This window comes from Aquarana catesbeiana, linkage group LG06, assembly GCF_042186555.1.
Source record: "Aquarana catesbeiana isolate 2022-GZ linkage group LG06, ASM4218655v1, whole genome shotgun sequence".
NCBI lineage: Eukaryota > Metazoa > Chordata > Amphibia > Anura > Ranidae > Aquarana > Aquarana catesbeiana.
Genome location: NC_133329.1, coordinates 152,817,414 through 152,843,127, shown reverse-complemented (window position 1 = coordinate 152,843,127; position 25,714 = coordinate 152,817,414). Strand labels below are relative to the sequence as shown.

General features: G+C 42.0%; 1 protein-coding gene across 2 annotated transcripts in view; it reads left to right on the top strand.

The window, feature by feature from the left end:
• Window positions 1–25,714, top strand: part of TXNDC11 (thioredoxin domain containing 11) — a 213,315-nt gene that overhangs the window by 112,153 nt on the left and 75,448 nt on the right. For both annotated transcript variants that reach the window (XM_073591072.1, XM_073591073.1), the window contains 2 exons: window positions 1,708–1,908; window positions 8,339–9,068. In XM_073591072.1, coding sequence (XP_073447173.1) covers window positions 1,708–1,908; window positions 8,339–9,068 — 931 coding nt within the window. The remainder of the gene's footprint in view (window positions 1–1,707; window positions 1,909–8,338; window positions 9,069–25,714) is intronic.

Here is a 25,714-nt window from a genome sequence, read left to right as displayed (position 1 = left end):
GTGTGTACAGTATGTGGTTCATACTCCGCATATAGAGGTCACCCCAGTCACTGATCCCTGCACTACTACTAGTCCAATCCTCTCTAAGCAGCAACATTTCTCTCATCAGTATAAAAAAAAATATACAACATAGAATCATGGACTATGTCACCTACCCTTCTGTTACTTGCTGTTCTTTTTAAATCTCTGTAAGGCTAGGACAGGATTGTCAGTTATAATACATTTTTCTACGTAGAGCAGTCTGAAATTACCAACACATCACATCACTGACCAGTTCCCGACCTCCTGCCGTACAAATACTGCGGCAAGGTGACTCGATTACGCAAAATCACGTACCTGTACGTGATTTTGTCGATGGCCACTGGGAGGCATGCACCGCCGGAGCCACATTCGCGCGCTGATTGGCCACAGGGGGTACCAGTCATCAGATGCAATGTCCGCCGGCCACTCGTGATTGCTCCCCGCAGAGACAGAATGGCAGTCTGCTGATGTAAACAAGCAGACCGTCATGCTGTCAGGCATGGACATTGTGATCTAGTGATCCTGCTAATCGGGAACACGGATCAGCGTGTCCATGCAGTGAGCCCATCCCCCCACACAGTTAGAAATACTCTGAGGGAACACTGGTGACCCTTTAATCGCCCCTGATGTTAACCCCTTCCCTGCCAACGTCATTACAATGTCAGTGCATATTCTTAGCACTGATCATTGTAATAATGTCACTGGTTCCCAAAAAAGTGTCATGTGTCCGATCTGTCTGCCACAATGTTGGAGTCCTGCTAAAAATCGCTGATCACTGCCATCACAAGCAAAAGATAAATAAATAAATAAAAATGCCATAAATCTATCCACTATTTCGTAGACGCTGTAACTTTTGGGCAAACCAATCAATATACGCTTATATATATAATATATATATATATTTTTTTTTTCAAAATTGTTGTTCTTTTTTTGTTTATAGAGGTGATCAAATACCACCAAAAGAAAGCTCTATTTGTAGGGAAAAAAAGGACATCAATTTTATTTGGGTACAACGTAGCACGACCTCGCAATTGTCAGTTAAAATAACGTGGTGCCGTATCGCAAAAAATGGCCTGGTTATTAAGGAGGTAAAACCTTCTGGAGCTGAAGTGGTTAAACGCTACAGAATGATTGGACGTTTCATATTTCTGTAGTTATTATATTTGTATTGTGTATTAATATAAGTCCTCTTTGTGTTGTGTGAGCAATTCTTGGGCAAGGATGGCATCATTACATGGAGAATTATCCAGTGGGAATATTTAACTCAACAATACATCAACTTAAAATATGGCTAAAACACTGGTTGACTGGCTGGCCATACACTGATTTGAAAGGGACCAACCAAATTTAGTTTTCCATCCCCGCTGGTTGACAGAAGTTGTTATTTAAATGGCTTCTGTTGAAGGGACATGTCAGAAATATTTCAGCAATCACATTACCATTTCAGTATTAATATGGCATTTCTTTCTGACCTTCCCTGGAGCAATACAAAGCCAAAAAGTTTGAAAACTGTCCTTGTTCTATAGACATACAGTACAAACTTATTTTTTATTGTCTTATTTGCAGGTCTTTATTTGGTCCTGACTTTAGAAAATCCTTTTTTATGTTTTTTTTTTTATTACTTTTGTTTATATAATGAAAACATATTTACGATTGTTAATTTTCCTTATTTGACTTCACTGACAGGTATACCCAGACAAAGAAATGAACTTCACAGCTGCAAATATATGCAAGTGGGCACTAGACAGCCGAGAGACCCTCTTGAACTGGTTGCGTCCCCATGGTGCTAAAAGTTTACTACTGAATAATGAACTGAAAAAAGGTCCTGCCCTTCTCATGTTCATACCCTTCAACCCTTTAGCTGAAGAACATCCACTGCTGGACGAGGTCAGAGAACATAGATTTAAAAAGATATAGCCAAACCTTTTTTACTTTATTATACTTAATTACGAATATAATCAGTTCTGTGTTCTTCCATTGTCTGTTCATCCTGTGAAATGTATCCATTTCCTCTTTTTAGTGATAAATGGATAATGTAGGAGTACAGGTTAAACTCTTCACAGATCTAAAACCAATTGATGCAGTTATGTGTTCTTGATATGCTACAATTCAAACTGGGAGAGGGAGGCCTAGTAGTCCGAGTCACTTAGGCTCTGTTACAGTGCACCTTTGCAGGCAGGTGTTATGATTTTTCAGTGTAGCTGCTGCTTCTTCATTTGCAGGGCAAAGTGACAGTGTCTTTGCAAAGAGCTCCCTCATTTTCTCTATTTTCTCCTTACCAATGCTCTCTTGCTGCTCCTTCCTCCATAGCAACTGGCCCTGAAGTGACTGGTAAGAACAACTTGATGAAGCAGTGATGTCACTCTCCCAGTCATGTGACCACTCTCAGGCCTTAGCGAGCACAGTCATGGGAGTAGGTCGCCTGTTCCTCCATACCTAGATGTGCCTGGTATTTTTTCTGGTTAGGTGAAAATAGGACACGAGCAAGTCTGTCTTTTTATTGTCCTGTACACCAGATATTTTTGCTGAAAGCTGCATGTTTCAAAAAATTGAAAATGGCTTTCAAAACGGCATTAACATGTTTAAAGCTGAATTCTATGTGTGGCTATATTTGCATAGTATGCATGTGCCATACCTGGTCAATCCCCATGGAAGCTGGAAATCACTGTAGTAGACACTGCTGCTACAGTACTTGCCGCTTGCTTCTGGGTCACATACAGAGTGGCTGCCCTGCTGCCTAATGAATGTGGGAGGTTGGTTGCTCAACACGGGTGCCATTCAGAGAACACTTTGAATTTTCTCAATTAATTCAAATGTTCCCCGATTGTGACTTCATAGACCTTGCCTGTATCGTCCAATCTCCACCTTGTCCTATCAGAGAATGCTTTGCATTCATTGAGAAAATACAAAGAGTTCTCTGAATGGTGCCCATGCTGGACGAGTGACCTCCTGTATTTACTAAGCAGGAGAGTAGCTGTTCAGCACAGAAACCCAGAAGCCAGGGCAATCACTGTAGTAGCGCTGTAGTACCAGATGTGATTTCCAGCTTCCACAGGGATTGGCAAGGTATGAAACATGCATACTTATATTGACTCATACTGGACCATGTAACTATGTAAAATCCTGCATACCCAGAATTCAGCTTTAAGCTTATATGAGATTCTAGTTTATTGGGTTTAGCTCCTACATTAAAATGGCTAAAAAGCACCTTTCTACGTGCATTAGAATTAATGCTACAAATACATCTTGAGGCTAAACTAGAGGTCTCTTATTAAGACTAAAACATGAAGGCAGTATTGCCCAGTGGAAAGTTTGTAGCAATTTAAAATGAGGGTTGCCTACTATACTGCACTCTATAGTCCTCCACAAGAGGGCAGCCTTATGCAAGTAAGATTATGCTATTTATATTATTGAGGGCATTTAGCGAATTCAAGTAAATACTCTATTTGGAAAATTCTACGGCTCCTAAGGTTTAGAACAGTTGTGCAGAATAATTATAAAGTACTGTACAATGGATTAAAGACAAAGTTTATCTTTAAGTAATAAATGCACATATTTTGCTGGTAAACAAATGTGCATTTATTTATTTTTTTTACACAGGAGCCTGCAAAGCATTTCACCCATGATCAGTGGATCTCGGGTGCGCTCTCTTCCTCCAGCTTTCTGCCCATATCTCAGTTAAAAAGATGGAGGAGGTTTCAATGGACTACAAGTGGTGGGGTGCTTTGCGCACTCGTAGTCCATCGGGAACTACAAGCCAACCTGCCATGGTGGAAGACAGGACCTGTAGTTTAGTCAGTCATTCACAGATCTTAAAATATTACATTTGACAGTGGCTTGCGAGGAAGAAGAACCCATGCCCACTCTCACAGCGGAAGGGCCTCATGGGATGAGGGGGGCAGGTGCTGGAACATGTTACACCCTAAAAGCAGGTGTAACATGTTTCTTATGCCCCATACACACGATCAGAAATTCTGCCAGCAAAAGTTGGATGTGAGCTTTTGGTCAGAAATTCCGACCGTGTGTATGCTCCATCGGACTTTTGCTGGCAGAATTCCAGCCAGCAAAAGATTGAGAGCAGGTTCTCTATTTTTCGGTCGTAAAAAGTTCCTATCCGATAATGTGTTCGTCTGTATGCAAATCAGACGCGCAAAAAAATCACGCATGCTCGAAAACAATTCGACGCATGCTCGGAAGCATTAAACTTCATTTTCTCGGCTCGTCGTAGTGTTGTACATCACCGCGTTCTTGACGGTCAAAAGTTCAGAGAACTTTTGTGTGACCGTGTGTATGCAAGGCAAGCTACAGCGGAATTCCGTCGTAAAAACCATCCAAGTTTTTTCTGACGGAATTTCTGATCGTGTGTACGCGGCATTAAAGTGACCTTATCCTTTAAACCCCTGCTGAGGAGATATATCCTAAAAGTAAAGACCCTTAAAAAAAAATAAATAAAAAGCAGTGTTTACTTTACTGTATTGTTCTTCTGAGCATGCCCCAATGTTTGTTTTTGAGAACAGTGGGCCATCTCCAGAGAATTAATATACAGTACTTATACTTTAATACTGGGTGAGAATTGTTTCTTACATGTGTTGTCAGATGGTGACTTTCACATATAACAAAATTATTATTTTTGATGGCCTTAAGCTAGCCATACACAGTTTGGAGTTCAGCCAATTCCTGCTGAATTGGCCAAAATCCAAGCTCTGGGTGGCCCTGTTGCCACCATCAGCTGCACAAAAGCCAATGGAACCAGGTGGAAAATTGAGTGACCGCATCCTATAAGATCAGGCAGCCGTGGGTTCTGCCGCTGTCTGAATACAATAGCTGGCATCCAAGATGTTAAGCGTGGATACAGCAGCCTATTGATTTCTCTCAAGGGCTGAATGAGAGAAATCAATAGATTCCTTCATCCATTCTAAATGTGTATGGCTAGCTTTAGGTAGAAATTCGTTTATTATGTAAATTACACACCTCTGTAGCCCCAGTACTTAGAACAGCTATTTAAAGTAAAGGAAACCTGTAACAATGCACATTTAGGAAAAGTAACAGGCTCTTCTTGTAGCTCATCTCCTCTACTCTTAATAACATCCTTGCTGTCTGCCCTACCCACTATTTAAAGTATTTGTATAATTTATTTTGCCGGTCCTGTTTTGGAATCTTCTATCTACTAGCAGTCTACTTTATAGAAATCTGTGGTGACGTCTTCATCTTCAGACATATGCAGGGTCAAAATTAGAATTGAAGGACTGGTGAGGGTTAAAGTGACTGTAAACTCTTGTTTAAAAAAAAATCAAATTGCTTTCAACTATGTATTGTGCATAGAGCAGTGCACATGACTGCAACTAATATAAACTATTCCAAACAAAAAGAAAAAAGGAGCTATTTGGGAGCATGTGGAGGACATTACTAGGAGGTAGAAAAACACAGTAATAAACCATTTCATGAAAATTAGATTACATGGTCAGTAGGTAGTGGATATGTATTCATTATTTTTGGAGAATAAGCATATTGTTTAGTGTCACTTTAAGTGGGTGCAGCTTGCACTTTACTCTACTCTCCAGTCCCCCTATTTCAACTTTACGATCTTAGAAAACCCTTATGCTTGTTAAACTACCTTCAGCTTAGTGCATCTAATGTTTTTGACCTTAAATAAAAAGCAACTTGTCTTTGTTTTCAAGGGCGGAACATTTTGTTCCAGGTGCAGAATGCTTTGTAAGCTGCAGAGCCTATAGAGAGCAGATTCATAGTGTGATTACCCAACGTGTTTACCAGCTCACGTGAGAACATGATACGTGAACTGTAGTAGCCTTTGCTCTATTTTGTCTCTACAGAGATACAGCTTGTCCGCCTGATTCCTGAGCACTCAGATTGTATGGGATTGCACTTTCTGTTCCACTAATAACAATATCAGCGCTTGTTCTATTGTCTTATGTGTAGTTTGTGGTGTAGGCTGTGCTGCATTTTCTTTGTTCTATGGTATTTGATCAGTATTCAATGAAACATTTAGTCTGTGTGTACTTGAGGATTGTCCTGAATTATTTTATTTATTTTTTAAAGAGTAAAATGAAGGAAAAGCAGTTGCATTATATTAAGTCTGTACTCCAGGCAAAAAGCTAAAGATGAAATACATAAAATGGAGCTGTTTTTATTACAAAAGTATGTGTATTTGTATCCACTTAGTCCTGAGAGTTGCACCGCACAACCATGTGAATGACACCACTTTTTTATGATGCCCTTCTCAACTGTAGAAGAACACACTGGTGCCCTCTCTCCACCTCCAGCCTGCTAACAGTACAGTGAGGGGACAGCAGGAGACCCATGGGGTTATCTGTTTTTTCACTACTCTCTGCATCTCTGTTCCTTGTCAACAAAATTGCATTGAATACATCTGGTTGACTCCCAATGACCCTCCGCTTTCTCCCAGTCTGAGTGCTATATAGAGGATTGCAGGGGACTTATATGAAGTATAATTCAGATGCATTCACTAGTTTCATTTAAATAAAAATGCATTTATTGGTTTATCAATGAATACATAGCTGCATTCATTTTGTCTTTTTATATCTGTCTGAAGTTAAACCTTAAAGCATATTTAAACCCAAAAACAAAAATGTAATATAGTGCAGCTTTACCAGTCCTTAGATGTGATGGCTGCATTAGTTTTCTTCTTTAATCCTTTTTCTTTATTATCACCTGGTGATCCAGCCAGTAAGGCTGTTCTTTTTCTTTCTTTCTTATTTTCCTTTAACAGTCCAAGCTGTCGAACAAAAAGTAGCAGTTGGAGGGTTGAGACAAAGCAATTAGCACTGACAGAAGTGCTTACAATGGTCAAGTTTTATTCATTTATGTAAAAACTATCCCAAAAGGAAAAAACTGTTTTGTAAAGTTTTTGCTTCAATTTATTGGTCAAGTCTATCTAAATCTGCTAGTCCATCTAACATTACCCTCTATCTAACCAGACTGACAATGCTGCTGTCTTAAGGGTGTCTTCATTGTTCTACCCTAAGACAGTAAGTGTGTTACTGGCAATAAAGGGGAAAAAGTAAAAATAAAGAAAATAAATGCACCCACTACATTGAAGAATTAGTAAGTTGCAAACCTCAGACTTTCCCCTTTTAGGAAGACTAGTTTTGAACACACATGTTTACACTCTCTTACGCTCATTTTCATTATATACCCTACGCTGAATAGCCGTAGTTTTCTATCCACCAGCTTCAACATGGGGCAATGGGAAAAAGATCTTGCAACCCCTATAGACTTTGAGGACTGGAGCAAAGCCTGGTCAAATATAGCAAAATGTTCCTTTTAACACGATGATTCTAAAATCAACATACAAGGCCCTCTTCAAGTGCTACTTGGTCCCTGCCTATATAACCCATGCAAACCCAAATGATAATAATAGATGCTTCAGATGCTGTGGGCAACGTGGTGATGTCCTCCACAAATAAATGGTGGTCATGTCTGGGACTGACTGTATTTTGGTCTAGCCTTTTGGACTGTTTCAAATGCTGTTTCACTTAATAACCCCTATGGATGCCAAGTTTGCTTTATTACACTGCCGAATGCCAGGCCTATTCTCCAATCAGCAGGAAAAGGCCACCTACTTATTTTTAGCAGCCAAATAGGTGATAGGCCAAAGCCTGGAGGAATCCCTTGGTCCCATTTAAGGGATCCAAAAGAGCATGACCAAACTGGTGATTTAATGAATAGATGTGTAGCATCCTTAACGACTATAACTTCAAATTTCTTAAAACCTGGGAACTGTGGCTTAACTATGCCTCATCTCTTATGAGCCCTTTCAGTCTAAGCTATCTACAATTGGATGTCCTAACCTGTTCCTGAGGCTGTGGAGAATTCACCACCCCCCCCTCCTCCCACCCTTTCCCTATCTCTTTGCTTTCTTTCTCTGTTCTTCTTTTCCCACACCTTCCGCTCTCTTACTTTTCCTCCCATGTCCTTTATCTTACTCTAGAGGGTGTGCTCTCCCCAAGATGATCCGAAATCGCAGGATTCTGGTTGTTGTCATGCTAGTTCTATGGTCAGCATCTCAGGGTGTTGACTTTAGCCATTCTGTTGGTACTTACTTTCCAGAAATTACTATTATTCCATGCAACTGTTGTGTCCCCCTGCGTGGGCACGTCTGATGTTTTCATTTCTATGAAAATCAATAAAAATATTGTACAGAAAGAATTGGTAAGCTGCACTGTATACAATGTTTGCTTTTGGATTTATTGCCACTTTAAGTCCTCACATATTGCATGTTATTTTAGTTTTTTCACTACATAAGTATAACAGGTCTTTAAATGTTTTCCCTTTGTAGATCATGGAGGTTGCTGTAAAGTATAACAACTGCACTGAAAACTACTTTACTGAGCCTACTGTTCAAGGAAATCTAGATCCTGTGTTAAAGTTCTCCAAATCGTTTCCATGCTGTAATACTGTTGTCCTTCCACAATGGCACTTTTTAACCCAAGTTCACAATGTGTGTGAGCTGTGTGTTAATCAAACCAGGGGAGTCATTCTGAGTCGAGTTGGCACACCCCACTGTAACTTCCTGGACATTGGAGCAGCCTTAGATTCTTTCTACCTCAAAGAACAATATTTTCTCGGCTTTATGTCTAGGATGAGAGAATGCAGCAACTTTCTAAGTACATACAGTCCCTATTACCACTATACTGCATGTTGTCAGACAGTTAATAGAGGACTTCTTGATGATTTAGCTTCCAATCAGGAGAATGTGCCTTTTGCACTTTCTTCCCATGGGAAGGACTCAAGCCACAAATATCTATCCGTAATGCCTCACATTGAGGAGAAGAGACAAGTTACTCCTGGCTATCATATCAGCAATGAGGATATTGCTGGTCTCAGGTGCAGGACCAACAAGACCTTAAATATGTATCTTTTGGATTCCAATTTATCCTGGTTGTATGCACAGAGACTAGGAGCCTCTGGATCTGATCAGGAAAAGATGTTTGCTGCTATCATTGATGTGAAGGAAGAAATCCATTATATTATAGATCAAAGTCAGCCTCTCATCAGGCCTACTCTAGGTAAGGAACTTTAATAACTATAATTAGTGTTTATGTGTAAAATAGAAGATATACTGATGAAATAAGCATAATGAAGGCTGGCTTCTGCCAAATCGATATTTAATTTGAGTCAGCAGAGGTGATTTCAATCTCTTTTTGTCTTCTCACATCTCTGAAGCAATTTTATTCAACGTTGAAGTCTTTGTTCAGGAGGGGAAACTTTCAGCAGGAGACAGACTAAGTGCAGGTTTGTGGGGATGAATTCAAATAAGATTAGGGAATTAAACTGGTATTAATGTACATTTTTTCCTGAATTAAATATAGATGGTTTCAGATCGGAAGGTTTACTTGAAGTTTTGTCGTTAAGGGTTAATCTTCATTGTTAGGATAAATGCTAAGGATTAAAGCAATATGAAACCCAAAAGTAAACATTTATTATATTGCAGCTTACCAGTACTTAGATGTGATGGCTGCATTCATTTTCATTTTTAAGCTTTCTTTTCCTTATTTTTACCTGGCCAACACTGATCTAATAATTGGTAAGCTGCAATATATGACATTTTTGGTTTTGGGTTTAATACCACTTCAAGTTTTAGGGTTGGATTAACCACTTGTTCATTCGACAATAGGCTGGCCGGGACATTTGTCGCTCTTGGTGAACGTCATATGACGTCCTTCCGGAACGCGCCCCACAGGCCATGCTGCAGCACAATTTGTCATCGGCTCTTGCCACCAGGCACAGCTGATGACTGATCAGTGTACCAGCCTGCTGCCAGTACCATGTGATCGCTGAGACCAATCACAGCAGATCACATGACAGTAAACAATGGATGGTGTCCTTTCATGCCATTCATTGCATACAATTGTGTTGCTAGCTGTGATTGGTCACATTGATCACATGGTACAGACAGGGCTAATGTCAGCCCATCTGTACCATGTGATTAGCTGTGGCTAATCACAACAATACACACTGAATGGTTGCTTTTACCAGTAAAATTCACTAGTATAAGCAATCGTGTGTAAAAAACATAACAAATTACTATGGTAACACTATTTCTGTGGTCACAGTATGCTGAAAAAAATGTAATAAAAAAGAAGAAAAAAATTGAACATTTTTTTTTTTTTTAACATACTGTCACCAGTCAGTGTCCCTGATCACCGCCATACCAGTTGTATGAGGATGCTGTGCTATACTGGTGACAGTGTAAAGAAAAAAAAATTACAAAAAATTACAACTTCAAAAACACGCCATGTCTCTTACTAAATACCTTGGATTGTCTACTTTTGAAAAAGGTCATTTGGAGGTATTTGTATTGTCTAAGCGTTTTTCGGGCCTCAAGAAATGACATAGGGCGTCATTCATTACATCAGGATTAATCAATTTTCAGACCAAAGTTTGCGGACTCTATAACTTTCCTACAGACTAAATAATACACGCTAATTTGGGTTATTTTCACCAAAGAAATGTAGCAAGATACAGTTTAACCGAAATTCATAAAGAAAGATTATTTGCAAAATATTATAACAGAAACAAAGAAAAACTTTTTTTTTTTTTCAAAATTTTCGGTCTTTTTTTTTTGTTTAGCAAAAAAAAAAAAAAAAAGTGTTAATTAACCACTTGCCGACCGGGCCATAGCCGAAAGACGGCTACAGTGCGGTTGGCTTATTCTGGGAGGACGTCCTCCCAGAATGTTGCTCTTGCGTGCGCCCTCGGGCGCGCTCCCGGAAATATCTGTGACCGCCGGATCCGGAAGACCTGGCACATCACGGTAAATGGCTGCTGGTAGCGGCTGCTTACCACATGATCACTCCGTCAAATGACGGAGCGATCACTTGTAAACAAACCGGCGTCCTGTCGCTGGTTCCTCCCTCCCCTCTCTGTACCGATCTGTACAGTGCAAGGGGAGAGGGGGAGAGATCATTTGTAGCAGCGCTGTGGGCTGGATCGGTAGTGCCCACAACGCTGCTCAGTGCCAATACTCTGCAGTACTCTGCCCATACTCTGCCCATACTCTGCCCATACTCTGCCAATACTCTCGCCAATCTGCAATAAATTTTAACAGAAACAAAGATTTTTTTTTTTTTTTTTTTTTACCGAATTTTCAGTCTTTTTTGATTTATAGCACAAAAAATAAAAAACCCAGCGGTGATTAAATACCACCAAAAGAAAGCTCTATTTGTGTGAAAAAAAGGACAAAAATTTCATATGGGTACAGTGTTGCATGATTGAGTAATTGTCATTCTAAGTGTGAGAGCACCGAAAGCTGAAAATTGGTCTGGTTAGGAAGGGGGTTTAAAGCGGGGTTCAACCCAAATTTTGAACAATATCTGTATGTATTCTCTTCCTTGCCTAGATGCTGACATGCCGTTTAAAAAAATTTAAATCGCCGTAATTACCTTTTATTTTTCTATTCTTCTTTGCACTTCCTGGTTCTCCTCCCGTGGGAGTAGGCGTGTTTCTAGCCTCTCCCAGACTCCTGGGAGCTAGTCTCAGGCTTCCCAGGATGCCACTGAGCATGTGCGGGAACGAGCGGTGAATGCTGGGAGCACAGCATTCACCACATCCAGGAAATAAATGCTTGTGGGCTTCAAATGCCCACAATGAAGATGGAAACCGCCTGCAGTGAATAATATGTTATTCTTTCCGATGAAATCTGACACAGGCAGACATATTACACACAATATGTGAGTATGTAATGCTGAGAAGAAAAGTTTGTGAATGAACTCAAAAAAAAAAAAAAAAACGATAGATAGGTGGACCCCCGCTTTAAGTGCCCAGTGGTTAAATACCGCCCAAAAAAAAGCTCTATTTGGGTGAAAATTTGATAAAAAGTTGGTTATGTTCGTTATGGGTACAGTGTTACATGACCGCGCAATTGTCATGCAAAGTGTGACAGCCCTGAAAGCTAAAAAAATGGCCTTGGCAGGAAGAGGGTTAAAGTACCCGGTACTGAAGTGGTTAAAAGGCATTGGTAGACAACTGTGAAATGAACCCATAAGCTACTAATACTATCCAGTTCATTGTAATCCACTGTAATCATAAATTACTGAGTGTCTCACAGGGTCTCGGAGAGTGTACATCCTGAAGTCTGCTTGTAAGTGCCCCACTCTCAGCTCCTTATATCACCAGCTACAATCACATTTCCAAAGCAGGTTTGAATATGATTGATGGCTGTTAGAAACTTGTTGGTATTTACGTTTTCTTACTCGGATAGTACTAGGGATTAATTTAAGGAAATTATTCCGGACAGCTGCACTTCCAAAAATACTTTTATTGAAGCTTCATATGACAAGTGGTTGACAAATGGAGCAGGAGACAAAGAGGTAGACGCATTTAGCGCTTATTTATTGCCTATTGGAACTAGTCACCACAATCGCCTATATACTGCTCTAATGTGTCATCGTTAGGTTACAGGTGAACTACCCAATTTAAAGTTAGTACTCAGCTGGTGTTACAAAGAAAACCTGGCTAGAATACACAGTACTTACACCCAAATCTGACATAAAGAGTTTGGTTCAAATCCACTACCAGAACAAATCTGATCCACCAATTAGACTCGGAACAAACTCGACACATCAGTCAAAATCATTGTATAGTTGTAACAACATACACAAAATAATAGAAAACATGTAAATATGTATACACACAATGAAGTTGATGTTGAGAACAAATAATTTTAAAAGCAAAGTGTTAGAACTTCATGAGGACTGATACAGGCATATTCCCAAAGTATGTGCATAGTCTCGAATGACTGTCAATGGCAAAAAAAAAAAAAATAGGAGAGAAATAGGTGCTAATAGACTGCAGGAAACTAGCTAAGAGAGGAGAGAGAAAAAAATAAAATGTAGGAGAGAAATAGGTGCTAAGAGAAGAAGGAAAAAAATAAAATAAAATGTAGGAGAGAAATAGGTGCTAATAGACTGCAGGAATCTAGCTAAGAGAGAAAAAAATGAATAAATGTATAGGAAAGAAATAGTTGCTGATAGTCTGCTGGAAACTAGCTAAGAGAAAAAAAAGGGAAAAAGCAAAGGGGGTCAATCATAAAAATGGGTAAGATCCCGCTCAAAATTTAACCCATTGGGTATGCGTGTTCTCTAATGGAAAATCCAAAAGACCTCCTGCTTGCACAGCAACCTAAAGACATCACCTCCCCTAGGTTGTCTTTTAACTCTTTCAATCCCCTGTATTTGTAGAGCTGAGAGATCGGCACCATGTGATTGATTAAAATAGCAACATTTGTAGAGTGGTTGTATATCATGTGCATGTATATCATGCACATGATCATGGAGGCGATCCCACAATCTCCTTGTTGTTCTGCCCATTTATTGTATGTGGCAGATTTTACATGTAATCAAGTATATCAAATATCTGGTGTTACAGTTTATAAAATCCTTGACACTATAATTTCTGCCACTAACTGTAGAATTAGATCCTTCTCCCTTAATCAAACTTCGACAACAAGGGCAATTATTTGTGTCACACTTGTAGTTCCCCTTAAAATCAAGCTAAGTAGTCCCCCACTTATAACTAGAATAAAAATATCTGGGGGATAAGGAGTTGCCTAGAGAGGGCGCACGTCGAGAAACTATTCTAGCCCCACCGGAGAGGATTTGAGCGTACATATTGTCATTATATAAAATAGGTAAATGGCGTTCAACAATATTTTTAATCTTTCTAAACTCCATACTGAATGGAGTGGAGAACACGGGTGGCCCTTGCTTTTTAACGTCACGTGTTTTACCACCTAATAGATGACTCCTCTCAGTTTTTCTAGCTATATTAATAGCCCTATTGACTGAACCTTCAGGGTAACCCCGCTGCAAAAAACAATTACCCATATTAAGAGTCTCCCTCTCAAAATCAGCATCCCTGCTACATATCCTTCATAAATGTAGAAATTGGCCTACAGGAATGCCTCTAATGGTATGTGCGGCATGACCTGAGTCTGCCCTCAATATACTGTTTCCAGACAAGGGCTTCCTGTACAGGTTAGTGACAACACGACCCCCACAGCCTTCCAAGGTTACATCTAGAGCATCTATCCATTTGTCCAGTGAAACTGAGAATTAAAGAATTATCATTCAAATATGACAAAAAATTATCCAAAATACCCAGCTCACTGGAACAAATGAATATAAGATCTATATAACGCCTGAAAATTTTGATGTGTGAATGAAACGGATTATCCGACCCAAAAATCTTCACCCTCTCCCACCAACCCATGTATAGATAGGCAAGAGAGGGCGAAAACCTGACTCCCATTGCCGTTCCGCACCTTTGAAGAAAAAAATCCCCATCGAATGAGAAGTAATTATGGGTTAGAAGATAATCTAGGCATTCCAAGACGAACTCTTTCTGCACTTGAGGGTACAGGCTGCATCGATCTAGGAAAAAGGAAACTGCTTTAATGCCCAGAGAGTGCGGGATGCTAGAATATAGGCTGGACACATCACATGTGATCCACATGTCGCCCTCCATCCACTCATGATCCTGACATCTCATTAAATGATTTATGTCACGCAAATAGCTGGGCAACCTAACAACTAAGGGCCCTTTCACACTGGGGCGGTTTGCAGGCGCTATTGCGCTAATAATAGCGCCTGCAAACCGACCCGAAAGTGCCACTGCTTTGATTCCAGTGTGAAAGCCCCGAGGGCTTTCACATTGGAGCGGTGCGCTGGCAGGACGGGAAAAAAAGTCCTGCTAGCAGCATCTTCGGAGCGGTGAAGGAGCGCAGTGTATACCGCTCCTGCCCATTGAAATCAATGGGACAGCTTCTCGGCCGCTAGTGGGGGGTAAAACAGCCCCGCTAGCGGCCGAATACAGACGGTAAAGCGCCGCTTACAATAGCGGTGCTTTACCACCGACCCCGCCCTCGTGTGAAAGGGCCCTAAAGGCTAGAGTTGGTGGTCTAACCATTGTCCCATCCTTTCAGTCAAAGACCCAATGCGAGCCACAATGGGTCTACCCACAAGGGGGTTCAATCCCTTGTGGGTCTTGGGTAGATGATGAAAGATGGGAGCAATGGGTTCATCAGGTATCAATATTTCTCCCTCCTGCACTGATAAAACATCAAGTCTTATGCCCTTATGAACCAAAGTAGTGAGCGCCAAACGGAATTTACCAACAGGATCCTTCCTAAGTTTCTGGTACGTGGCACCATCTGAGAGCTGTCTCAAGGCTTCCAACCTGTATGTGTCTGCGTCCTGAACGACAACCAAGCCCCCTTTGTCGGAATGCTTTGCAACTATGGAGCAGTCTTCCCTTAACTGCTCAAGTGAACATTTTTCCTCAGTGGTCATGTTGTCATTCAAAACACATACTCCAGACACCACACATGAAGCCAGTCTAGTAAGTTCCTGTTCAAACGCTTTCTGGAAATTATTCATCTCCTTACATCTAGATTGAATAGGGTAAAAATCTAAACGAGATTTAAATGAAGCCGAAATTATAGATCCCTGATCCTCCCCATCCTTTAATCGAGACTCATGGGCCAGATCAATCAGATCGCATAATTTGCACTGATACCTAAAATCTAACTCAAAATCAACCTGTGAGACATGTTTATCCTCTTTTTGCTTATCTTTAATATCACTAAAATAGTGTTTACATAACGTAAGCAAACGTGCAAACATATTCAGATCCAGAATGGTGTCAAACAAGTTGAAATGGTGTGAAGGACAAAAGTTTAACCCCTTAGAGAGCAAAGGGAGATCAACCTCTGTCGGTGCCCTCTGAGATAGATTTAAAACATTGTTTAATGCTTTTGTTGGGGTCTTCTCAAGGGGTAACATTCCTTGCCGCCTATATCTTCTTTTCTTCTTCCCTCCTCTTCAGGTTTTCTTATATTTTTTTCACCTGTTTCTTTTTCTTGTTGACATACTCTGGCTCTCCATTTAAATGCTGTGGCTGCCCTTGTCAGATATCTGACACATCTCTATCACCACTATCAGTTTATAAATCAGCAACAGACATTGCTAGGGTTTGATCCAAAGTCTCATTTTCTGTGTCTGAAAAGCTGACTTTTTTAACAGCGCCATCCGGGCCAGTTGTTTTCTTTTTGTTCCTTTTATTAGGCATCCTAAAATGTTGGGGTTTTCTCCACACATAAACTGAATTGGATTCATAGTCAAGCCTGTCACAGAGTATTTTTTTCTTGTTTTCCAGCTATAACTTTTTTTTTCATTCTATCAAGCTTCTCATTCAGCTTGGCGTCCAGACTCTCAAACATAGGTGAATCCTTATAGGGTACGATTTCTTTCTGTATTTGTGCAATTTCAGCAGCCCTTCCAGCTCCTGAGTTTTAGATGCTACGATGATTAGTTCAAATGAGTTTGTAGACAGTGTCAGTCCACTGCCTTTTCAAATCCTCTGAAGCTAACCCAAAAGTCGGGAACTTTTTAATGCGCCGTCCACGGGGCATTCATTCTGCAGCCAAATACTCAGTTAGGGCGCACTTATCCCAGTAGGACTTATGTATAATAATTTTTTTTCTCTCTTAGCTAGTTTCCTGCAGTCTATTAGCACCCATTTCTCTTCTATATATTTTTTTCCTGACGCCTTCATGGCAGCACACACTGGGTTGTGACTTCCACAACCTGACAGGATTGGACTAGCTATAAAAGTTGAAGAGAGATGACCCCCACCTTTCTCTTTTTTATCCTCACCTGACAAGACGGATGGACGTCGCAAGCCTCTTACCGCATCACCCCAGCAGGTTCAAGCCTCTCCTGTTTGGAAGTCCCTCCTGTACAGTCTCTAAAGGAGGGAACCCCACTCTGGTGGTCTCAGGGGCAGCAGCATGAAGCGTCTGGCACAGAATAAGCTTTAAAAAAGCTTCAGGTTTGCAGTGGTCTCCACTCTCTCTTATCAGTCATTTGTCTTGCCCTTCTACTGTTTTTTCCTTCTATTTCGTTCTTTTCCTCCTCTGGGACCTGTAGTCCCACAGCACTCTATTAGCTCTTTCATGGCTGCCGTGTGTCCCGACCCACAGTGCGCATGCGCGGGAGCCCGTGGAGGGCCATTTACAGCGGTTTTCCAGCTTCCAAGATGGCGCCGGAGTCATCACGACGCTTCTGCGCATGTGCGAAGCGTCATTTTTTTGCCGCGAACGGCGGCGGTCTATTTAAAAGAGGGTTCTGGGCTGAGAATTATGTGTGTTTCTTCTTTCAGCCCCAGACTGCTGATTCCTTGCTTAAAATTTCTTCATTGAAGCCTGGTAGGTACCTTAAGTTCTCATTTCTATTTTACAGGGACTTCCTGACATGTTATATTTAAAAAAAAAAAAAAAGAATTTTTTTCATTAATAAATATATAAATGATTTTATATGTATATATATATTTCTGCTTCTAAAATCTACTTCCAGACGTCCTCTTTTCTTGCCTACCCTCATGGAGACCACTGCCCTAGCAGACCATCCTCAGCCAATAAGGTAAGGGGCTATCCGCATTCAGTGGTAAGTATTGAAGAGAGAAAAAAAGAGAGCATATCTTCTAACAAGACACCTTCTGACAGCCCTTCCAGGTCTGGATCAAGACGCAAAGAGAGATCAAGCCATGCCTCAAGCAGGAGATCCCGCAGAAGCCGGTCACGCTCCTCATCTCGTCACAGGCACTCACGCCACAGTCATTCTCGCCATGGTCACTCACGCCACAGTCACTCTCGACATAGCAGATCACGTCATGGGAGATCACCTTCGTCACGTCACAGACGAAGCCTACACACCCGCCCCGCAGCTAATACCTGCTGGGTATGTGGCGCCTCCACTTTGCCAGATAAATTAGCATGACGCACGTGCTTCAATGAGGCCACAAAAGAAAGAGAATCAGACGTCAGAGAAGTAACCGAACTTATTCGGGAATCTGTGCGAGAATCCATAATGGAATGAACAACACCCCTGCTGGCCACGTCAGACCCAGGTACTTCCATGGCTCCTCCTCGCTCAGCAATCGAGGTAGGGATGGATCCAGAATCCCCTTCAGAGGACGAGGATCCAGAAGTCCCAACAGGGTTTGACTTCTCTCTGGTCGAACCCTTTGCAAAGTCAGTCAAGGAGGCCATAGGTTGGGATGAGTCTGAGGAAGCGCTTCAGAAGACGCGGAAGTATTTTCCAAACCTGAAGAGGGACCCAGAGACCTTCCCTTTCATTGAGGAGTTGAACGATTTAATCAAAGACGAATGGGAAAGAGCCGACAAGAGGCCTAGCCTAAACAACAGACTAGCCAAGATGTATCCTCTTAAAGAGCCTAAAGTCAACTCCCTAATTAACGCTCCTATTGTGGATGCCTCCCTGATGCGTCTGGCAAGACATGTCACCCTTCCCATCGAGGACGCCGTCTCCTTCCGTGACGTTCTAGATCGGAAGATTGATCTGGAACTTAAAAAAACCTACTCCACAGCAGGAGGCGCTTGTAGACCAGCAGTCACCACAGCAGCGGTTGGTAGAGCCATCTCGGGCTGGACTGTCAATATTGAGAAATCTCTCCAGCAAGGAGCAGACTTGGAGAAAGTAATTTCGTCTCTACAGGAACTTAAATTAGCAGGCGATTTCATCGCAGAAGCCTCCGTGGACGTTTTCAGGTGCTCGGCTCGGGCTATGCTAGCCTCGGTGATGGCAAGGAGAGCTTTGTGGCTAAAACCCTGGGTAGCCAACGCAGCATCAAAAACAAATTGGTGCAAGATCTCCTATGATGACTCGAATCTCTTCGGCTCCAAATTGGATGCAGCCATTTCCAAGGTGACGGGGGGAAAATCGGGCCTCATTCCCTCTGACAGGAGACCCAAGAGATCAAGGGGTCCAGTTTACAAGGGTAACCTTCCAGAAAGATACAGAGAAGCAAAATCCTATAGGCCGGGAAAAGAGTTTAAGAGAAACTGGAGGAACACAGTCATCCTATCTGAGGATGCGGAAAACCAAGGCCACCCCTTCTGGCGAACAGCAGAAGTTCTTTTGAAGGTACGCCCGCCATCCTCCGAGGGTGGGCGCCAGACTCAAAAAAATTCACTCAAATATGGTCGGAAAACATCAAGGACCCTTGGACCATTTCCACGATCAAGTTCGGTCACAAATGGAGATTCTTGAACAAGATTCCCAGAAACCGCTTTCTTCCAACAAAACTCCCGTCTTCTCCAGGCAAGAGAAGGATCCTTCTAAAATACATAACAGAACTAAAACAAAAGGAAGCCATTTTGGAGGTTCTGCTGTGTCAGAGAGGCAGAGGATTCTACTCCCCTCTCTTTCTTGTAAAAAAGACAGGGGATTTATGGCTAGTGCTGGACCTAAAGAGATTAAACAGAAACATCAAATTAGAATTCTTCAAAATGGAAAGCCTACAGTCCATACTATTAGCTGTGAATCTAGGAAATTGGATGCTGTCCGTAGATTTATCGGACGCTTATCTTCACGTTCCAATACATCCTGCCTTTCAAAAATTTCTCAGTTTTTTAATCAACCAGCATCACTTCCAGTTCCAGTGTCTACCCTTCGGCATCTCGTCGGCCCCCAGGACCTTCACCAAAATTCTTCTACCCCTCATCGCATACCTCAGAGAGAGAGGTCTAAGAATACACCATTATTTGGACGACATACTTCTTCTAGCAGAAAGTCGCCAGGTCCTGATTCAACATCGAGAAATCTTACTTTCAACCCTGCAAGGTTTCGGGTGGCTAGTGAACTGGCAGAAAAACAAACTTCAGCCCACACAGAAGATGGTATTTCTGGGGGCGGAACTAGACACCATCCAGAACAGAGTACAGCTTCCTCAGGAGGAGATCATTCCTCTGATCCAGAAAATTCAGAGGGTAATCTCAGCTACACGCCTACCAGCCAGAGTGTGTATGAGTGTCCTCGGTTCCATGTCTGCAACCCTGCCCATGATCCAGTGGTCCCAATGGCACACGAATTCCTTTCTGAGGCAGTGGAATGGAGTCTCAATGCTTCAGACAATCTACATACACAGCTATGTGAAGCAATCAATGTGGTGGACACGGTCCAGCAACCTCAAGAGGTACAAACCTATAGTTCCTCCACAGCCAGAGGTGGTCACTTCAGATGCCAGCCAGAAGGGATGGGGAGCGCATTACCAAGATCTAGCAGCCCAGGGGCAGTGGAGGTTTCAAGCTCATGGTATAGTATCAAATATACTGGAACTCAGAGCAGCTTTTCAGGCTCTCCTGGCCTTCACTCCATACCTGGCAGGGAAGAACGTTGTAATTCAAATGGACAACAGAGTTGCTGTAGCATACATTCAGAGGCAAGGGGGTACGAGGAGTCGCACATTAATGGAGGAAGTTCGCCCCATCATGGATTGGGCACAAGTACATCTAATAGACCTGAAAGCAGTGTATGTCCCAGCAGCTCAGAATATGCTGGCGGACTATTTAAGCAGGGAACTTCTCTCAAACAACGAGTGGTCATTGGGCCAACAGGCTTTTTCCCTCCTTTCAAGAACTTGGGGAATACCGGAAATCAACCTAGCAGCTACCCCCGCGAACACCAAATGTCAGAGATTTCTGGCAAGGGCGGCTTTCCCGTCAGCCGAAGGAGTGGATTGTCTGACCCATCCGTGGAATTTCAAGCTAGGTTACATTTTTCCGGTTGAGTCTATTTCAATTTGGAACCTGACCTTGAAGGTGACCTTCCTTATCGCCATCACATCTGCGAGAAGAGTTTTAGAACTTAAAGCACTACTGATATCAGAACCATACCTTGTCTTCTATCCAGATAGAGTGGTATTGAGGCCCTCTGAGCTTTTCACTCCCAAAGTATCATCCTCCTTTCATTATAATCAAGATATCACCCTTCCATCCTTTACAAACGACCAAGGCGAGCCTCATGCATTAGATGTCAAAACTGTCATTACCAAATATCTGGAAGCTACAGCTTCCTTCAGAAATTCGGATGCTCTTCTCATAATCCCACATGGACCTAGGAGAGGTCACCCAGCAACTTCTCGAACAATTGCATCCTGGCTGGTTAGCACCATCAAAAAGGCATACTCTACTCAGCAACTAATGATCCCAGAAGGCATCAGGGCGCACTCAAACAGGACAGTGGCAACTTCATGGGCAGCATACTGCAGAGTTTCACCAGAAGTAATCTGTAAAGCAGCGACCTGGTTGTCCAAGCATACATTTGCTTCCCACTACAAAATTGACTGCTCAGCTTACAACAGCAGACTTTGGTAGATCCATTATTAAAGCCAATTCCACAGCTCTTTAGAATAATAAAACCTTCATTTTTTGCACCCTCCCGACTGGTGAGTTATTTCCCAGTGTGTGCTGCCATGAAGGCATCAGGAAAACGGAAAATTGTATACTCACCTTTCCGTAATTTTCCTTTCTTGACGCATCTTCATGGCAGCACACAGGTCCCCACCCTGTTCTTAAGATGATATATACAGAGAATGGGGGGTCATCTCTCTTCAACTTTTATAGCTAGTCCAGAGGCGGAGTCACAACCCAGTGTGTGCTGCCATGAAGATGCGTCAGGAAAGGAAAATTACGAAAAGGTGAGTATACAATTTTCGCAGTCTATTAGCACCTATTTCTTTCCTACTTTTTTTTTTTTTTTTCCATTGACGTTCATTCGAGACTATGCACATACTTTGGGAATATGCCAGTATCAGTCATCATGATGTTCTAACACTTTTGATGTTGAGAGCAAATGATTTTTAAAAGCAACTTCATTGTGTGTATACCTATATACATGTTTTCTATTATTTTGTGTATGTTGTTGTAACTGTACAATGATTTTGACTGATGTGTCAAGTTTAATTGGTGGTTCAGATTTTTTCTGGTAGTGGATTTGGACCAAACTCTTTACATCAGATTTGAGTGTAAATTCTGTGTTCTCTAGCTGGGTTTTCTTTGTAAGACCAGCTGAGTACTAATTTTAATTGGTTAGTTCACCTGTAACCTAATGATGACACATTAGAGCAGTATATAGGTGATTGTGGTGACTAGTTCCAATAGGTAATGACTAAGCGCTAACATTTGCGTGAAACGCGTCTACCTCTTTGTCCCCTGGTCCATCTGTCAACCACTTGTCATATGAAGCTTCAATACAAGGATTTTTTTGAAGTGCAGCTGTCCAGAATCATTTCCTTATGTTACACAGCATGCAAGCTGGACTAGCACCTGACTAGTGTGTGGGGATTAACCAGAGACTCACTCACCTGAAGCGACTTCTCTTTTTTTTTTTTTTGTTTCTTTTCTTTCTCCAACCAAGAGAAAGAGGTTCTTTCAGAGTTTGAGTTCTTTTAATTCTTGTTTTAGGCCTTGAGATTGTTTAGTGGTTGGGCGTTAAATGTATATAGTTATATATGCAACTAAATATTGAACAGGCTTTGCTAATAAACCCCACATTTGCCTCCAGTTATAAGACTAGGTGGGGATAGGGGATTAGAGGTATGTTTAATGCCTCTGTTTTGGTAAAGTTGAGCCTAACATTTCTTAATCCTCTGAATCAGTCAAATTTTAATATAACTGATGGCATGGTTGTTAATCGATCTTCAGCAAATATGGAAATTTTATATCATCTTTGTTTGATTCCAATGTCTGGAATAAATATTGCACTTGCAAGTTGTTCCGTATGTCCTGATGTCCAAATACCAAATATATATATATTTATATGATAAAAATATAATTTTTTGAGGGGTTTAGACAGGACTTTCATTTGGTGGTAATGCAAAACTGATTTTAATTTGTTTAAACCAGCTAAAGATTTTAAATGTAGGAGTTAAGAGCTAGGCTGGGATTACACATATGCGATGCGGGAACCAGCACGATTCCTGTGCAGATTCCCGATTGCACGTCTCTTGCAGGCAGTTCATGCTGTCCCATGCGAACCGTTGCGGGTGTCAATACAAAGTTAATGACACCCCCAGATCGGATCGCAGTGCGAACTGTAAAATGGTGCAGGAATCAGATCGCATGGGTGTGAACATCTATGCGATCTGATTCCAGTGCGGACCAAAAAAAGAATCCTGCCCCATTTTGGTCCGAATGCAATGCAAATTCATCCATAAAATCTGTGTGGCTGAATTTGCATCGCATGTGATCTGCACAGCAATGTGGTGCAAATCACATGCGATGTCTGACATCGCAGTGGTGTGAACACAGCCTTAACCTCTATAAAATGTTAACAATCTTTTTAGGGCTTGTCTCCAAATCCGCTAATAAAACGCTCTTAAATGCTGCTAAAATGCTACTGCATAAAGCAATTACCAGCTTTTTTTTATGAAGCGTTTTTTTTTTTCATTTTTATTGGTTTTTTTAGTGTGCATGGAGCCAACTAACACTGCTCAAATTTTAAAAAGCCGTTTATTTTACATATTTTTGTCTGTAGATCACTTTAGAATTTTCTAATGCAAATATTTTTTGCCTTCGTATTTTCTAAAGACTAGTTTGCATATAGTTTGCACAATATGCATAATTTCATTAAATCCTGGATAACAAAACCTCTTGTCTTAAAATAACTAGTTTGAAAACAGAGAGGAGGCAGAGAGGAGAAGGAAAGAATTCTTATGCGCAACTGCAGAGATAAAAATAAAAAAGTTTTTAGGATAAGACACTCAAAGTGGTTGTAAACCCCATTCATGAAATCTGACTTAGGCACGTCTAGCTGCAGTGTTTACTTGTCTCTCTCCAAAGCTCTGAGTGCTGTCTCTTTCAGCTGCTCTGTTCGTCTATTAACAGCATGATAAATTCTGACAAGTTCTCCGACACACGAGGTAACAGCAGCTGAAAATTTATGTCTGGGAGGGAGCTTAGAGATTAGCAGAGAGCTGATCTATTCACAATACAGCTCTGCATGTTTCTTTGTTCCTCTGCCTATGTGGAGGGGGTATGTGCTGTTCCTTCAATCAGCTCTTACACAGTGTAAGCCCAGACTTCCCTCCCACTGCCGGAACATGAATAAAGATTTGTAACAGGATGTGCACTTTCCAAAGAGTGTAGAAAGCTGAAAACAGCAGATATACAAGTTAAGCTTATGTAGGGAGATTTGTTTCATCTCTGTGCATCCTCTGAGACTGTTCACTTCACTGGGTATATGTGAGGGTTTATCATCAAAATAATAAACTGCTGCACCTCACATGGACTCCAAGTAAAGTTTATTGAAATATAAAAATATCCAAGATGACACCAGAGGACACCAGCAGTGGTCAAGGTAGATGCGTTTCACACAACAGAAATGTGCTTAATCATTACCTATGTGAGGGTTTACATCCACTTTAAAGCAAGGTTGTAGCTGCTGACTTTTGATAAACGCACACTCACCTGTCCCACGGTCCAGCAATGCGGGCGCCCGAACTATCGATTCTCTCCCTCGCCTCTCCGCGGCACCAGCATTGCAAGTGTGGGCACCCGGCTCTGACAGCTTGCGGCTTCAGAGCCGGGTGTGCACTGTGCGTGTGTGAGTTGCACAGCGCCTCCCCATTGGTCGGAAAATCTTTTGGGACCTGTGATGTGTCCCAGAAGATTTGAAGGAGGGAGGGGGAGAGGAGAACTTCCGCTCGATCTGCCTAGACAGTAGACAGCAGAAGTGGAAGCAGGTGCCTGTCAAAACTAGGTACCTGCTGCCCCCCCCAAAAAATGACATGCCAAATGTGGCATATTTGGATGGTGGGGGAGTGCTTAAAGCGGAACTTCTCCTTTTAGGGGGAAATCCACTTTATTGATTTTAACCTTTTGAACCATTATGGTAAACTGTCCTGAGAGAAATGCATAGCCTGTTATTGTTGACTCCTCTTGCTGCCTGGCCTGTGTGGTGATCAGATGGCTTCAATACTTTGAGCCCCTTACCCTGGACAAGCATACTAGGAGTTCTGAATTTGCTTAGACTTAACTGACTGCATCATTGTTGCCGGTGTCTTGCCGAGAAAGTTCCCTCAGGGGATAAGTTCCCCCCTGTACTGCGCAGGCGCAGCGCCTGCGCAGTACGAACTAATATCAGCCGCTGGAGATAGCCGAAGGACAAAATCTACAATCAGCTGTACATGGCGCCTGCGCCCTGGGTCCAGGTTCCTTCCCCACCATCCAAGTGGACCTAGAGGGGGAATAAAAAAGAGCCGAGCGAGGCCGTGCCGAAGCGTGGCGAGCGAAGCGAGCCCGCGAGGGGCCCTCTTACAAGCGCCGTGTACAGCTGATTTTCCCCTATTCATCTTCGGCTATTTCCGCCGGATCCTACTGCGCAGGCGCAGCGCCTGCGCAGTAGAGGGTGGTCCTTATCCGCCGAGCGGAACTTTCTCGGCAGAACACCGGTCAATGACTTCTCTCAGGATAGTTTATCCTGTCGTTTTTTTTTTATCTCAGCAGTTGCCCATTAAGAATGTTAAATATACAGATGGAATGTATATATAGGAGAAGTTTGTATTTCTGTCTACCCAGTTCTGAGCTATACATAACTTCATGACACAGCACATCCCTGTCTGGCACGGAAGGAGATCTGTTTTTTCTTTCCTTAAGATACCGCTTCCCCCTTCTTTTACCTATGCCGTATACTACTGGTAAAAAAAGTGTAAACATCTTTATTCAATCTGCACCAGTCACGTGATGCAGAAGCTCCAGCTCCCCTGTGACATAGAGTGGCTGCTGCAGGGGAGAGGAGGAGCCTCAACAGATGGGCAATAGATGATGCTGGGTGACATCAGGGCTCTCACAATT